The 18389-nt window shown below is 37.3% G+C and overlaps 1 protein-coding gene across 1 annotated transcript in view; it reads left to right on the top strand.

Annotated features, from left to right (window-relative positions):
• LATS1 (large tumor suppressor kinase 1) overlaps nt 1-18389 on the top strand; it is a 47972-nt gene that overhangs the window by 17824 nt on the left and 11759 nt on the right. The window contains exons 4-7 of the mRNA XM_019746937.2: nt 5159-6672; nt 8698-9280; nt 11630-11812; nt 12043-12149. Of these exons, the coding sequence (XP_019602496.2) occupies nt 5159-6672; nt 8698-9280; nt 11630-11812; nt 12043-12149 (2387 nt within the window). The remainder of the gene's footprint in view (nt 1-5158; nt 6673-8697; nt 9281-11629; nt 11813-12042; nt 12150-18389) is intronic.

Here is an 18389-nt window from a genome sequence, read left to right as displayed (position 1 = left end):
AATAGCTACATTAAAATAGATTTATCAAATACTCTAACTAATCTCTCCTTTTTTGACATTTGTCTTGTTTCCTTTATCTTTTTTGCCATTATAGACAGCCTTGCTTAAATACCCTGGTACCTAAATGTTTGTACATTCCTGATTTCGTAAAAGTAAATTTTTAAAGACTTGCAAAAATTTAAAGTTTCTCTTAGATTTTACTGTCGAAAAGGTGTTACCAACTTACATTCTCCCAATCAGTTTAATATGAGAATGCCTATATTTGTAAATCCTAGGTATTATCATTTTTATATAGTTAATGGCAGTGGAAATACTATCTCAGTTTACATTCATATTTCTTTGATCACTGGTGAGGTTGAACATTTGTTTATTGGTTATTTTTCAATTGGCATTTTAATTCTTTGTTAATCTTGTGTTTCTCTTTTTCATTGATTTATAAGAAGCCTTATTTATTCATTTTTCCTTTCATTCAGCAAATTTTTATTGATCAACCACTGTTTGAGGCCCTTTGCTCGGCATTAGGTATGAAGTTCTTGCCCTTTTGTGGAGATGACATTTTAGTAAGGGAGATCATTCTACAGTTGTAGAATTACAGCTACGTAAGTGGGAATGAAGAGGGGCAAGTTACATGGTACTATGGACTCATAATAAAGGGATTTTGACCTAATCAAGGAGATCAGAAAAAACCTTCCTGTGAAACTGATAGTAGAGCTGATATCTGCAGAAAGGCAAGGGTTTAGTGAGGAAGTGTGTCCTTAGCATGGCCTGTCTGGCAGGTTTTGATACCACATTCGAAGAAATGAAAATGTCTACAGCACTGAAGACAAAAGTATGAGATAATGACGAGAAGTGCATAGGGGCTGACTATGCAGGACTGTCTATTGATTTTCTAAGAGTAGCAGGAAGGTATGGAAACATGATGAGATGATTAGATTTGTGTTTCAAAAAGATGGCTGCAGTGCATGAGAACAGGTTAGAGAGAGCAAGGGAGAGTATCTGGATAGACTTGATAAGAGATCCAGTCGTTCACAGGAAATGAGGGCAGTCTGACTAGGGCGATGGGAATGGAGAAATAGGAATGGATTAAGAGAGATGGGAGAAGGAAAGTTGACAAGGACTTGGGGATAGATTACATGGGAGAGGGATGACTGTTAGGCTTGTGGTGTAGAAAATGGATGCTGATATACCGCGTTATAAAGGGAATGCGGAGAGAGAACGGGATTTGGGGGAGAAAGATCGTAAGTCTGGTCATAGATATAAGGTTGAATTAGGCTCATTGAGTTATCTAAGTGTTGATGTCAAGTAGGGATGTAGATATAGACCACTCTTGTCTTAGCCCTGCGTGAAGTAGGGCGGCTGAAGGAGATAACGTCACGTCACGATGGACTAGAGTACCGAGCCTATTATTACTCAGTAGCTGATAGGAGAGGATAAGCCTGCAAAGAAGACAGAAGAATTAGCTAAAAAGGAAGTGAGAAAATAAGGTTCCTAGTGTCTTAAAAGCCTAGGGAAGAGAGTGTTTCAAGAAGGGGAAGGAATAGTCAGAAATGCCAAATGCTACTAAGAGAGATGGATCAAGGTGAGAACTAGACAGTGCCGTCCTGGCGTTAGTGACATGGTGCATTAGTCTGCTAGGGCTGCTCTAGCAAAATACCACAGGCTGGGTGGCTTAAATAAAAGTTATTCTCTCACAGTTCCGGAGGCCAGAAGTCGGAGATCATGGAGTCAGCATGTTTGGTTTCTCCTGAGGGCTCTCTCCCTGGCTTGCAAATGGCTACCTTCTCAGTGGGTCCCTCTGCGTGCCTGGTGTCTGGGGTCTTTCTCAGTGTCCAGACTTCCTCCTCTTATAAGGACACCAGTCATACTTGATTAAGACCCACCCTATGGCCTTACTTAATCCTAATTACCTCTTTAAAGGCCCTGCCTTCAAATACATTCCCATTCTGAGGTACTGGGAGCTAAGACGTACTGAATTTTAGGAGGACACAATTCATCCCATAATACATGGAGTAACTTATTTTTGTTCGGTCATGGGAGCATACTTCAGATTGGAGTGAGTTGAGGAATAAATGGATGTGAAGAACTCAAGTATAGATAATTCTTTGAGAAGTTTTTCTCTGACGGTAGAGTGAGGCCATTAGCAAAAGTAGTGCTTCCTGTCTGTGGTAAAGACCTTTCTTTAATCTTCAATTCATTACAGGTTGGTAATTTTATAAAATAAAATACTAACATATTATTAGAAAATAAATTTTTAATGACATATAAAACACTAGTCCAAGTAGTTCATTACTACATTTAACAGATATAAAATTATTGTCAAATTTCTGTAAGTCTGTAAATTTTTACTCTCAACTTCCATACCTGTCTCATAGTGGGCTAATACCACTTGGCGGACCCGCACTATGTAACACTTTATATGGGAGTGGAGGGAGAGCCTTATTATAATTTTTAATAGGAAAGACTTACGCATATTTAAAAGATAGTTACAAAATTCTAGTTACAGGATGAAATTAAATATTCAACAGAGAAGGATCAAGTAAGGTTCCTGAGAAGCCAGGAGAAGAAAGGATCTAAAGCATAGGATGAGAGATTATTCGCCTTCCGTAGGAAGAGAAATAACTATTTTGCTCTAATAGGAGCACATGGGCCTAGGTTATGTAGGGAAGATACGGGAATTCCTTTCTGCTGGGTTCAGTTTTCTTTAAAGTAGAAAGTCAGATGATGGGTGATGGCCTGGGCAGGCAATTTGAGGACACTGAGGATTACCAAGGGTTACAGTGGAGACCAAAAGGAACAGTAGGATTTCCAGGCAGTGCTGAGGCCATTTAATGATGCTGCTCATGAATTTGTGGTGGAATCAATCTGCTTTTACTTCACCTTCTCTAGCAGGTGAAATCACCTGCTAGAAAAGAAGAGGCTGGAATCACCCGTGACTGGAGTTTTACTAAACAAGTATACAGAATGAGGCAGGGAGATAAAGGGAGTTCAGAAAGTTGCTGAAAGGGTCATTTAAATCCTTAATCAGGGCAGATTCTTCCCTGGCCGTTAGTGGCTTCTCATTCCTTCCAAACTCCTCTCCATGGCTTCGCTACTCTCACACTTAATCTAGTCCCACCCTGGCCCTCATTTACTGCTCTCCAGCCATACTGGGTTTCATTTTGATCTTGGAAAATACCAAGCTCCCTCCTCAGGACTTTTGCTCAGTCTTAGGTTATATGTCATGTTCTTGGTAGAGCCTTATCTGACCACTGACTCATCCCTTTCTATCCTCCTGTTACTCTATCATTTGCCACCATTTATGTTTGCTTCATGTAGCATTTATTGAACCAGGATGTTACCTTATTTATTTATTCACTTGTTTATTGTCAGTCTTCTCCCTCAAGAATGTAGGTTCCATGGGGCCAGTGATGTTGTCTTACTCATCAATGTGCTTGGATTGCTCAGAGGTGCCTGGCTCTAGGTGCTCAATAAATATTTAGTGAATGAATAGAAATGAGGAGAGGAGAAGGGGAATGCAGAGGGAAGAAAGAAGTCCTGGACCATGGATTTCAGTTGGTTCAAGTGTGCCATAAAGAAAGGAGGACGTGGAGGCTTACCATTGGAGGTCCTGAGGAGGTTGAAGAATATTTGCAGTCAGTGTAGTTAAACATGAGAAGGAGAAGGAGTCGTGGTCCAAGAGTATAAACCTCAAATTAGTGATTTTAAAAAAGCAGATATGGGTGGTATCAAAATGAGAAATGTGACCTTGGGAGTAATATTTGCAGTGGAGTGGGGGGGGGGAGGAGCTCAGGTAACAGAGGTGTGAGGGTGATGGATGGTTTGTCCCTGTGGATGTCGAAATTATAGAATGTTGGCTAGGCTTAGGGTACAGCAAACGCCAGTTATGTGTGATTGAGGGCAAGCAAGTACGAATTCATTAGGTTGGTGAGAGGAATGGATGCAGGCTCCTGGATAGCAGGAGTTTCCAAAGAGCCAGCTTGTTAAAAAGAATATGAAGGAAAGCAGTGACCTGGAAGCATAAATGGAGAGCAGAGAGGTATAACCTCACCTTTTAGCCAATTTATTTTTAAAGAAAACCTTAATTGCAAAGTGTTGAAAGGAAAGTAAGGTCTGCAGAAGATAACCAGCCTTAGGGAGGTGATGGGAAAGCTTGGAGCCGTTAGTATTTTACTGTATGTTCTCTACCTTTGTCATATGTGGGAAGACTTCCCAAAGAGATACCCTGATATTGTTGAATGTTCACTTGTTTTTTCCTGGTATTTGTATGGTTTCATCTTTAACACTTAAGTGTTTAATCCTTCTGGAATGTATAATATTGTATTTTATATAAATATATTACATATATAATATATACCTTTTTCCAATGACCAGAATATTTTAAATATTTTTTTATATCGCATATTTTCTTTCCTATTTCATTTGGAAATTCCAGTAAAGAGAGACTCTGTAAAATTCATGCCTATTTAGTATTCAGCTAATTATCCCCCTGCTGTCATTTTGTTTTGGAAGCTATATTGAAATGTATTTAAAGTTAGTTATTATATCTATTAAAATTACAAGTAGACACACTGTTTGGCTCACTAATGCTACTTCTCATAATTTTCTACTTAACATATGCATGAAATGAAATCTGTACAAATTTTTTTTTTTTGTCAAGCAAAAGACTAGAAACAACCTTAATATCCATCAATAGGGGAACTGATTAAATAATTTGGGTATATCTATGCAGTGAAAAACTATGATATAATTTTTTAAAAGTGAGAAAACACTTTATATACTGATAAAAAAATTTTCAATTTTTTTAATGAAAAGAACCAGGCAGAAGAGTATAAATAGGACATACACTATTTACTTGTGTATAACTGAAATAGCTTACTGATGACATTGGTTACCTTCCAGAAAGGAAACTGGTTGACTAAGGGACAGAAGTAGGTATCCTCTTGTACCTCTGGAATTTTGAGGTATGAGAGTGTATTACCTAGTCAAAAAAAACAAACAAAAAAACATTTAAAAGGTAAAATAAAACCACTTACTGAAATTTGATTTTAATAATTCTTGAAAGAGAATTATCAGTAGTATTGCAATTCCGAGGTAAATTTTTCAAAAATAAGAGGCTAAAACATGTTCGTTTTCTTTCCCCTCTGTTTTATGACCATAGGGAATGTGCAACAATCAGTTAACCGCAAACAAAGCTGGAAAGGTTCTAAAGAATCCTTAGTTCCTCAGAGACATGGCCCAGCGCTGGGAGACAGTGCAGCCTATCGTGCTGAAAGTCCCAGCTCGCAGACAGACGTAGGAAAACCTTTGTCAGGATCCGGTATAACAGCCTTTGCTCAAGCTCACCCTAGCAATGGACAGAGAGTGAACCCCCCACCACCACCTCAAGTAAGGAGTGTCACTCCTCCACCACCTCCAAGAGGCCAGACTCCTCCTCCAAGAGGTACAACTCCACCGCCCCCTTCATGGGAACCCAGTGCTCAAACGAAGCGCTTTTCCGGGAACATGGAATACGTCATCTCCCGAATCTCTCCTGTTCCACCTGGAACCTGGCAGGAGGGCTATCCTCCACCACCTCTTAACGCGTCCCCAATGAACCCTCCTAATCAGGGACAGAGAGGCATTAGTTCTGTTCCTGTTGGCAGACAACCAATCATCATGCAGAGTTCTAACAAGTTTAACTTTCAGCCAGGGAGATCTGGCATGCAGAATGGTGGTGGTCAGACTGATTTTATGATCCACCAAAACGTGGTCCCTGCTGGCGCCGTGAACCGGCAGCCACCCCCTCCGTATCCTCTGACCACAACTAATGGACAAAGCCCTTCTGCTTTACAGACAGGGGGCTCTGCTGCTCCTTCATCATATGCAAATGGAAACATTCCTCAGTCTATGATGGTGCCAAATAGAAATAGTCATAACATGGATCTTTATAACATTAGTGTACCTGGACTGCAAACAACTTGGCCTCAGTCGTCTTCTGCTCCAGCCCAGTCGTCCCCGAGCACTGGGCATGACATCCCTACCTGGCAACCTAACATACCAGTGAGGTCAAATTCTTTTAATAACCCGTTAGGAAACAGAACAAGTCATTCTGCTAATTCTCAGCCTTCAGCTACAACAGTCACTGCTATCACACCAGCTCCAATTCAACAACCCGTGAAAAGCATACGTGTATTAAAACCAGAGCTACAGACTGCCTTAGCACCGACGCACCCGTCTTGGATACCACAGCCCATTCAAACTGTTCAACCTAGTCCTTTTTCTGAGGGTACCACTTCAAATATGACCGTCATGCCACCTGTTGCCGAAGCTCCAAACTATCAAGGTCCGCCACCACCTTATCCAAAACATCTGCTACACCAAAACCCACCTGTTCCTCCCTATGAGTCAATCAATAAATCTAACAAAGAGGATCAGCCGAGCTTGCCCAAGGAAGACGAGGGTGAAAAAAGTTATGAAAATGTTGATGGTGGGGATAAAGAAAAGAAACAGATTACAACTTCACCTATCACCGTTAGGAAGAACAAGAAAGATGAAGAGCGAAGGGAATCTCGTATTCAAAGTTATTCTCCTCAGGCATTTAAATTCTTTATGGAGCAACATGTAGAAAATGTACTCAAATCTCATCAGCAACGTCTGCATCGTAAAAAACAATTAGAAAACGAAATGATGCGGGTAAAACCTTTTAAAATGTCCATTTTTATACTTGATCATCTATTTGCTTGGTATTGTTTTAAAATATAGTGGTCCAGAATTTTTCTCTTTTCACACCCAAATATATTGTCAATTATTTAAAAGTCAGCAACCATTAAAGTACTTTTGATTATAGCATTTTATTTTAGTATTTCAAGATTTACTCAGAATTTCCTATAATAAAGTTCTAATAAATTAAGAAAAATATAATTTACAGTGTGCAGTTTAGGTGTATGTAATCCCTTTATATGGAAATTGGAGCAAGGATTATTTTGTTTTACATGTTACCTTACATTTTAAAATGAGATAGAATTATCTGGGTCTCATTTCTTGATACATTCATCAAACATTTTTACTTAGTAGTTTTTTGGGCTTGTGGGTTTATTATTCATCAGGTTGGTCTTACTTGAAAGTGTCAGAGACATCTCCCTTCAGTTATTTCCCTATCTAATTTCATTTTTATAATGTACTAGAAAATGTGCTAAAATTATTCAGTCAAAGTCTGCTAAAGAGATTAGAATAGGTAAACACTCACTTTAAATTAATTTCTGTTGTACTTCCATATAGATCTCTTTACTAGTAGATACTATATGGTACTGTCATCATTATTATTTTTATCATATGTTTATAGTTCAAAGGTTTGACTCCTAATCTTATATCTACGTATCACTCAAAATCCAAGAGGCTTAAATTTGTGATAAAATTTTCTCACAAAACTTGAGAAAGCCATTCTTTTAAAATTATTTTTCTAAATATGATTTGACAGTATTGTTATTCCTGCTATAAATTTGATTTTGTTAGATGAGAAATACCATGATAATCTGTATGACTTATCTGTATTTTAGCTCTTAAGTTTTCTTACTAAAGTCTGTCTGTGTATTTTCTTAGTTTATTTTTCCTTTTTCCTCTTCACTTTCACTAATAGCTGATTTAAACTTTTATGGTGTTGGAAGCTTTGCTGACTTCTGTAGCCTCCATTACTGTGTAGGCAAGTAAGATTTTAAGAGAAACAGTTCTATACTAAGTCTGGCATGCCACCCTTCTTAAAAGATTTTGCATGCAAATGTGTATCCTAACAGAAGCATGAGATTGCTATATTTTAATGAGTCTTGCATTTCTAGAATTAGACTTTACTTTTCAAATCAAATTCCTTTTCTACTTAAACCCTTAAATTAGTTCTTTATTAGCTAGCCAAGAATAAACTGTTCCTTCCTTCTAAATCCAGATATTACATGTCTACTTAGCAGTTGGTTTTTGTTTTTATCCGTCTTGGTATCTTCATAAGTCACACTGACTATTCCTTGAAATGTTCCAAAATATCTAAAAGATATCCTGGAATCACACAAGTTGTCCCTCTTAAGTAAGGTAGGAGAAACCCTTTGCGCTTTGTGTTAGTGATGGCTGTGAGTCCTACCTACCCTTATTCTAATGCCTTGAGAAAGTAAAAGGAAAGACTGACTATTAATGAGTGGTTAGGTTAGAGAAGATATTCTTTTGTTCTTAACACATCAGTTTTTTAGAATAAATGAACCTCGAGTGAAAGAATTTCTTTTCATTAAGGATGAAATCAGAGAAGAATATTTGAGGCCTAGGCGTTCCATAAAGAGAAGCTTATAATGAAGGCAGTCTAATCGTGTGATTTGGGATGAGTATGCATGGAGAGATAGATGAGGCTGCATGGGAACAGATGTTTGGTTATTGCACCTGGGGACCCTTTTTTGAGTGCATTAGAGAGGAGTAGAAAGCTGGTCACTGGTATTGTCTTCTCCTTGCTCTCCACAGCAGAATCCGCGTATGTACTCACTTTGTATATACATCCTCTTAACTGTCCCTTAAGCTGCACTTTTGATAATTAATTTTCTCTGAATTATATTCTAGATCTCTAACATGCTTTAGTAAAAATTGTGCATTTAACCTTTAAATATATGCCTGAGTTTTTTCCAAGCTATTTCTTAATTTTCTGTATAGAAGATAATTCCTCACTTAACATTTAGTTTATTTGCCTAGGTTGGATTATCTCAAGATGCCCAGGATCAAATGAGAAAGATGCTTTGCCAAAAAGAGTCTAATTACATCCGTCTTAAGAGGGCTAAAATGGACAAGTCTATGTTTGTGAAGATAAAGACACTAGGAATAGGAGCATTTGGTGAAGTCTGTCTAGCAAGAAAAGTAGATACTAAGGCATTGTATGCGACAAAAACGCTTCGAAAGAAAGATGTTCTGCTTCGAAATCAGGTTGCTCATGTTAAAGCTGAGAGAGATATCCTGGCTGAAGCTGACAACGAATGGGTAGTTCGTCTATATTATTCATTCCAAGATAAGGACAATTTATACTTTGTAATGGACTATATTCCTGGGGGTGATATGATGAGCCTATTAATTAGAATGGGCATCTTTCCAGAAAATCTGGCTCGATTCTACATAGCAGAACTCACCTGTGCAGTAGAAAGTGTTCATAAAATGGGTTTTATCCATAGAGATATTAAACCTGATAACATTTTGATTGATCGTGACGGTCATATTAAATTGACTGACTTTGGCCTCTGCACTGGCTTCAGATGGACACACGATTCTAAGTACTATCAGAGTGGTGAGTAAAACCATAAAATTTGTGCATATTAATGTGATTTATTAATGCATTAAAATATAAGATGGTATTATCACTGGACGGGAGCCACAAGTCCTGGGTCAGGTCTTGACTGTTGGGTAAGCGTGGGTGAGCCTTCAGACACTTAGACATAGCAAATGAAAGAGTGTGTTAGATTCAGTGACTTCTAAATTTCATTAACATTTTTGAGTTAACCGCTTCACATTTTGTTACTTTGAAATAGATCAGACAAATAACATTTTTTAAACAATTTTTACATGAAGTCCCATGCCCACCATTCAACTTCAGTACTAGATTATCAGTACTTGAAGCCCCTAAACTTAGAATCACTTTCACTTCTTCACATAAGTCACCATTATTTCAGAACTTTGTAATCAGTTCTTTACTTTTCTCTATGTTTTTACCACATATGTATATATCCCTAAACGATGTATCATTTTGCCTACCCTGGAACCCTTAAACATAATCATTCTATATGTAGTCTTCTGTGTAGACTTCTTTTATGTTTGAAGTTCATCTGTGTTTTTGCATGTAACGTTTATTTTCACCTGCTATTTTGGATTCCACTGTATGACTATTACGCAACTTATTTTACCTTAAACACTTTATGTACATGATTCTGTTCAGTCCTCACAATGGCATTTGAAGGCAGGATGAAGAAACTGAGGCTTAGTTAGATGGAATAGCTTGACTTGCCCAAGGTCAGACAGTGAGTGTCAGGGCCAGGTTTTGAACCCAGGTTGGTCTGATTACAGGGCGCATGTTGTTTGCACTGCACCACAGGCCTCACCAAGGTCCCTTCAAGCGCTAATGGAAGTGTAAGTCAAGCTGCCGCTTGTTGAATGACTTCTATGACTAGGTGCTGTTACATATATTCTAATTTAATGCTTACAGCAATCCTCTGCGGTAGGTATTCTTAGCCTCTTGGGCTTCTGTGAACACAAATTGACATTAAATGGATAAAACTGAGACACCCAAACCTACTTTAATGTTCAGCGTAATATAATGTCTCCCCAGATTCACTGGAATTATTTGGGGTTCTTCTTAAAAATATGATTTTTAGGCACTATTCCAGTCTACTGATTGAAAATCTTCACTGGAGGGTAGAAATTATATTTTAATCAAACATTGATTATATTTTAATCAAACATGATTATGACAGTTAGGTTAATTTATATAATTTTTCTAGGTCATTTCATCTAGTCATGGCTTTGAATACCAATTCTGTATCAGTGACTTCCATCTCTCTCTCCAGAAATGGTCTCTCCTTTCCCATGGATTTCTAATAGGCCTTTCAAATTTAACATTACCAATAAACAACTCTTTTTAATTTTCTCCTCCTCCATTCTTACCCAGTTTAGTAAATTATACCACCACACCCACCTAGTTATCCTTGATCCTTTTTCCCATGCCCTCTACATCTAATTCATCAATAACTCCTGCTTACTCCACCTCTACACATATCCTGAATCTGTTCACTTTTGTCCATCTCCTCCATTGCTATCATATTCCAAACTTAACTGTAATAGCTTCTTAAGTGGTCTCTTTTTACTCCTGTCCTCCCTTATTATCTATTCTCTACACAGCAGTTTACTTTTTAAACATAGATCAGATCTTGTCATTTTCTTGCTTCAAACTCTCCAGTATCTTCCCACTGTGTTTAAAGTGAAAGGTAAACCATTTCTTTTACTAACAAAACCCATGTGCACTGGCTCCCGCTCCATTTCCTACCATTCTCCCCTTTTCTATCCGCACTGGTCTTTCTGTTATTGTTTCTATATAAAATGCCTTGCCCTGGTTTTCAAATGGTTGTTTCCCATTTGGTTTTCACAAATACCACCTCCGTTTGTCACATCACCTCATGTTGACTCTACATGGGATGCATCCCTGTTTCTTACATACGTTTCTCCCCTACAGAGAAGCTGCCTGAGAGAAGAACCCTGTCTTTCTTATTTATCATTGTCATTTGTTGAATGAATGAAACACTGATTTAATTTGTTTGCAACTTTGTCCAGAGTAGTAATGGGGAGCAGTCTGAATAACAAAATCTTAATCCTGCCTACCCATGACTTCAATTGTCATCATTCAACATTGAGTACATTAATGATTCTTGGGCTAATTTTTCTTAGTGTAAAACTCGTCCTATTGATATCTCAGATCGCAGCATCTATTCAATAATAAACACTAGCAGTGATTTGGTATATATTGCGTCTTAGCTTGTCACAGGGAGAGAGTCTTGTTAACTGTAAGCCATGATGTCAAAAGATTAACCAGACTGTAGGTTTACTCTTGTTCTTGTTGCTTTTATTTCCTTTTGTTTGACTTGTACAGGTGACCATCCCCGGCAAGACAGCATGGATTTCAGTAATGAATGGGGTGACCCCTCTAACTGTCGATGTGGAGACAGACTGAAGCCCCTGGAGCGGAGAGCTGCACGCCAGCACCAGCGATGCCTAGCACATTCTTTGGTTGGGACTCCCAATTATATTGCCCCTGAAGTGTTGTTACGAACAGGTAAAACATTTGTTTTATAAATAATCTCAGTAGACCTTTAGAGCAGCCGAAACACCATTAAAATATGGCTTGTTTTTCGGTCATTACAATTTGGCTTGTTTTTCAGGTTTATAGTAAATATTAATTTTACAGTATAAACTGGTGATTTAATAGTAATTTTGATTGTATTGATTCTGAGCACTTTTTAAAAAGTGCTTATAAATAACTGTAACTTTGGTATCTTATTTTAGGCTATACACAGTTATGTGATTGGTGGAGTGTTGGTGTAATTCTTTTTGAAATGTTGGTGGGACAACCTCCTTTCTTGGCACAAACACCGTTAGAAACACAAATGAAGGTAAGGTGTAGAATCTATATGAAAAGAATTGTCACAAAGCCTCTTACACTGAACATGTTTGTCAGTCCTTTACACAGAGCATCTTAATCTGGAATTATAGAATGAACGTGTACAGATAAAAGAACCCACTAAAATTCCATGAATGAGCTCTGATCTCCATCATCCTGTCACCGTACACTTACAGTCTCCTTCACTCGCACTCCACTCCTATTTCATTCTCATAGAAGTCTTTAGTACCTTTTGAGGATTTATTCCAATTTACTGTTGTCTGTCACCTGTTGTCTCCTGGCTTTGTTTCCTTCCATGCACATTCTCACCCCAAACTACAAACAGATGTCTATACAGTAGTTCCTCCTTATCTGGTTTCACGTTCTGCACTTTCAGTTGCCCTTGGTCAACCATATTCTGAAAATAATAAATGGATGTTCCAAAAATACAATTCATAAGTTTTAAATTGTGTGTTGTTCTGAGTAACATGACAAAATCTCGTGCTGTCCTGTTCCCTTCTTACCTGGGACATGAATTATCCCTTTGTCTAGCGTCTCCACCCTCTATATACCACCCACCTGTAAGTCACTTAGCCAGTTCACCTACCAGTTTGACTGTCGTATCTCAGTGCTTGTGTTTAAATAACCCGTATTTTACTTACATGTTTCCCCGAAAAGAAGACCTAGCCAGATAATCACGATTGCAGCAAACATTAATACAAGACGTAGTCTTGTATTAAATTATATCATATCATATCATATCATATCATATCATATCATATCATATCATATCATATCATATCAGACTGAGTCTTACAGTAAAATAAGACCGGGTCTTATATTAATTTTTGCTCCAAAAGACACATTAGAGCTGATTGTCTGGCTAGGGCTTTTTTTCGGGGAAACATGGTAGTAATGGCCCCATAGCACGAGTGGAGTGGTACTGGCAATTTAGATATGCCAAAGAGAAAATGTAAAGTGCTTCCTTTAAATGAAAAGGTATGTATGAGAAGGAAAAAACATAGTATAAATATATTTAGGGTTTGATACTATATGTGGTTTCCATCATCCACTTGGGGGTCTTGGATAAGGGGAACTAACTACTATATCTCCACTTGAAATTACCTCTGACACTTAAATGACAAGCTGCATACAATTTTTTTTATTTATTAAATTTATTGGAGTGACATTGGTTAGTAAAATTATATAGGTTTCAAGTGTACATTTCTATAATACATCATCTACATACTACATTGTATGTTCACCACCCAGAGTCAGTTCTTCTGTTACCATATATTTGACCCCCTCTACCCTCTTCTTCCTCCCTCCTCCCCCCTTACCATCTGGTTTTGTCTGTGTCTATGAGTTTTTGTTTCTGTTTGTCTTGTTCCTTTGTTGCCTTCAGTTTTATATCCCACATATGAGTGAAATCATATGGTTCTTGATTTTTTTTGTTTGACCTATATCTCTCAGCATAATCTCAAGATCCATTCATGTTTTCTTATGGCCGAGTAATATTGCATTGTGTATATGTACCACATCTTCTTTATCCATTCATCTGTTGATGTTTTTGACCACAAACTGTCCCATTAAACATCCCTTAGTGGTTCTCTTGTCCATGGGTGAAAGTCCAAATTTGTCCTCTGTTGCTTTGTTCACACCATTCCTTCTATCCAGAATGTCCTTTCTCTTCTGTCTTCCACAACCCTCCCCTCTTTCTGAAGCCTGGTTAACGCCTGATCATTTTTAACCATCCTCTGAGGGTGTCTTGAGATATCATCTGTTCATAATACTCCCCAGCAAGTTAAAACTATTTCTGTCATTGCATTTAATGTATTCTTTTCTTAAATTTTCTTTAGAATTTCTTTTAGTACAGCTCTACTTACCAGTATACTTACCTGCATTCTCTCAGGTTTATGTCAGATTTGTTTCTCTAAAAGTATCTTAATTTCACCTTCATTTTAATATGTATTTATGTAAGTATGTGTGTGCCTATGTGTGTGTGATGCATGTGTGAAAAAGTGAATGCTTTCTTCCTAAGATCAAGAAAAAGGCAAGGATTTCTGTTCTCACTGGTCTTAATCAAGGTAGCTCTGAAAGTCTTAGCCAGTGCTCTAGAGCAGCAAAAAGAAAGAAAAGGTATACAGATTAGAAAGAAGTGAAACTTGCCCTAGCCACAAACGACATAGTTTTCTACATAGAAAATCCCAGGAAATCTATGAAAAACCCATAGAACTAACAAGTGAGTTTGACAAGGTGGTAAGATACAAGGGTAATGTATAAAAATCTATTGTATTTCTATATATATTCAAGCAATGAAAGGCTGAAAACCGAAATTTAAAAACAATACCACTTATAATAGCTTCCCCAAAATGAAATGCTTCGGTATTAATGTAATAGAACATGAACAAGACCTGAATGCTGAAGGCTACCAACTGACGAAAGAAAGCAAGGAAGATCTTAATAAATGGAGATAAATACTGTGTTGATTAATTGGAAGACTCACCATAACAAAGCTATCAATTTTCCCCAAAAAATCTATAGATTTAACTCCAAGTCTGTAGACTTAACTCCAATAAATTTCCAGCAGGAATTTTTGTAGATATTGATCAGCCAATTCCAAAATTTATATGGGTGGATTAAGGAACTGGAATGGAGAAAATAATTTTTTTTAAAAAAAGAACAAAGAGGATTCCACCACTAGATTTTAAGACTTACTATGAAGTTACAGAAATACAGTGTGGTATTAGCAGAAGGATACACACATAAATCAATGCAACGGGATAGAGAATGGAAAAATAGGACTGCACAAATATGGCCATTTGATATTTGACAAAGATAAAAATAGAGAAAGGATAATATTTCAACAAATATATTGGAAAATTTGGTCAGCCATAAAAAAAATACTGAAATCGACATAAACCTAACACCTTGCACTAAGATTAACTCAAAATGAATCATAGATCTGGAGATAAAAATAAAACCATAATACTTTTAGAAGAAAGTAGAAAATCTTTATGGCTTGAGGTTAGGTGAAGAGTTCTTACAAATGACACCAAAATCATGATCCTTAAAAGGAAATTGGACGTCATCAAAATAAAAACATTCAGTCTGCCAAAAACACAGGACAATGAAAAGACAAGCTATAGCATGGGAGAAAATATTTGTAGATCACCTATCGAATAAAGGGTTTGCATCTAGACTTGTATGTAAAGAACTTTTCAAAACTCAACAGTAAGAAAAACAGCCCAAGCCAGTGACCTGATAGAGATTTCTTTAAATGTCTGGATCAAAAAAAGAAAAGTATGTCTGTCTCTTTAACTCTTCTGAGGGGTCTAAAGAAAGTCATCTGGGCCAGTCCCTCAGAGAATCACCAACACCAACCAAATGCACAGCCCCCAATTTTTGGAAGGCCAGGTCCTTACTGCCCACCCAGGCACAAGCCAGCAGCCCCAGGACGCTGGGCTGCCCTCTCCATAGTCACAGCGGGGCTGAGGAACAGTGAATGGTAGTTGGTTCTTAACACTGCTGTCTTAACAAATGTCGGTAGCCTCTCCCTTCATGAAGCACTCCCCTGGTTGCTGTAGGTGTCCAGTCAGCTTCCAGAATTCAAACATAGTTAATTCTGGTAGATATTTTTTTTCCAGTTTAATTATTGTTTTTGTGGAGGGACTGACCCTGAAGCCTCCTGTTCACCATTTCCATGAGATCACCCTCTACTGTGTTCTAGACTATTATCTCCTTACATAGTTTCGTTAGATATTGTTCTAGTAATTACAAAATACATACTGTTTTCACTGTCTACTTAGAATTGATATTTTCCCATTTCTCTGTAGTTCAGTATAGAACTTTACTACCATATAGATCCCTTTATTCTCTACCCTGTTGTAGTTATCTTATACATAATAATATCTACATACATTTAAAACCTCATCCAACAATGTGACAATTTTTGTTTTCAACCATCAACTTTGAAAGAATTGAAGATGAGAATAATAGTCATTTATATTAACCCAGATATTTAGCATTTCCTTGCTCTTTCTGCATTCCTGATAGTTTAAGATTCCTTCTATATTATATCCCTCTGTCTGAAGAAATTCTTCAGCAAATATTTTAGAGCAGGTTTGCTGATAACAGATTCTCTTAATTTTCCTTTATCTGAGAATGTCTGTTTCACCTTCCTTAGGATGTTATCATTTGGTATAGAATTCTGGGTTTCAGTTCTTGCAGCACTTCAAAATGTCACCCACTTCCTTTTGTCCTCCCTAGAAGTGGGATTACGAGGTCCTTTATCTCTTGTTATGGTCTTTGTTTTAAAGTCTCTCTTGTCTGGCATAAGTATTGCTACCCAAGGTTTTTTTTCATTTTCATGAAATACTGTTTTCTGTCCCTTTACTTTCAGTCTGTGTGTTTTTCCATCTGAAGTGAGTCTCTTAGAAGCAGCATATATACGGGTCTTGTTTTCTTATCCATTCAGCCACCGTATGTCTTTTGATTGGAGCATTTAATCCATTTATATTTAAAGTAATTGTAGATAGATATGAAGGTACTGCCATTTTATTATTCATATGTTTGATCCTTTTTACTTTGTTCTTCTTAAAGAAATCCCTTGCGCATTTCTTGTAATACTAGTTTAGTGTGATGAACTCCTTGAGCCTTTTCTTGTTTGGGGTGAGGTTCTCATATTTTTAAACTTTTATTTCTCTTTGCTGTTCAGATTGCATAATTTCTGTCAATATATATATATTTTTTCTCTAGGAAATTTTTTTTATTAGTTTCCGGTGCACAAGACAAAGTAATACTTAGACATTTATCTTTTATATCCCTCACACTGTGTAAACCCCCTCCCCGATCCACTATGCTTCTGAAATCGCACAAAGCCATTACATTTCCACTGTCTCTATTCCTAATGCTGTACTGTGCTTCTTGTAAGTATATACATACATACATACATACATACATACATACATACATACTTGTAGTTGACATTCATTATTGTTCAGCTTCAGCTTCAGGTGTACAGTGCAGTGATCAGGCATCTACATCATCCTGAGGTGGTCTCCCTAATGAGACAAGTGTCCATCAGATACCCTACAAAATCTTTACAACATTATTGATTACATTCACCAAATTAATTTTCAAAGCCCCGTGCCATCTTGTGGTTACTGACTGTTTTCTTATCCCCTCACCTTCCCCCTAATCCCCAACCCCCTCCCTCCCATCTAGCAACCCTCAGTTTTTCCTCTGTGTCTCCAAAACTGTTTCTGATTAGTTCATTCACTTATTCTTTTCTTTAGATTCCACATATAAGTGAGATCATATGGTATATGTCTTTCTCTGTCTGACTTATCTCTAGGTCCATCCATGTTGTTGCAAATTGTAAGATTTCTTTCTTCTTTATGGCTGTGTAATACTCCATTGTATAAATGTACCACAGTTTCTTAATCCAGTCATCTACCGATAGGCATTTCAGTTGTTTCCATGTCTTGGCTATTGTGTGTAGTGCTGCAATAAACATAGGAGTGCATAAAGTTTTTTGAATTAGAGTTTTGGATTTCTCCGGATAGATACCTAGGAGTGGAATTGCTGGATCATAAGGTAGTTCCATTTTCAGATTTTTGAGATACCTCCATACTGTTTTCCATAATGGCTGCACCAATCTGCAATCCCGCCAACAGTGCACAAAGGTTTCCTTTTCTCCACATCCGCACCAGCACTTACTTGTTCTTTGTTGATTTATTGATGATAGCCATTTTGACTGGGGTGACGTGGTATCTCATTGTGGTTTTTATTTGCATTTCTCTGATGGTTAGTGAGGTTGAGCATTTTTTCATATGTCTGTTTGCCATCTGTATGTCCTTTTCAGAAAAATGTCTCTTCATGTCCTCTGCCCATTTTTTAATTGGGTTGTTTGTTTTTTTGGAGTTGAGTTGAGTGAGTTTTTAATAAATTTGTGATATTAACCCCTTATCAGATATATCATTGGCAAATATCTTTTCCCATTCAGCAGGGTCCCTTTTTGTTTTATTGATGGTTTCCTTTGCTGTGAAAAAACTTTTTAGTTTGATGTAATCCCACATGTTTATTTTTTCTCTAACTTCCCTCGTGCGAGGGGATAGATCATTAAAAATCTTACTCTGGGTAATGTCTGTGAAGTTTGTTCCTATATTTTCTTCTAGGAATTTTATGGTTTCGGATCTTACATTTAAGTCTTTAAGCCATTTTGAATTTATTTTTGTATATGGTGTAAGGA

Source organism: Rhinolophus sinicus, linkage group LG05 (assembly GCF_036562045.2).
Source record: "Rhinolophus sinicus isolate RSC01 linkage group LG05, ASM3656204v1, whole genome shotgun sequence".
Classification (NCBI taxonomy): Eukaryota; Metazoa; Chordata; class Mammalia; order Chiroptera; family Rhinolophidae; genus Rhinolophus; species Rhinolophus sinicus.
This window is presented reverse-complemented; position numbering and strand designations above follow the sequence as displayed.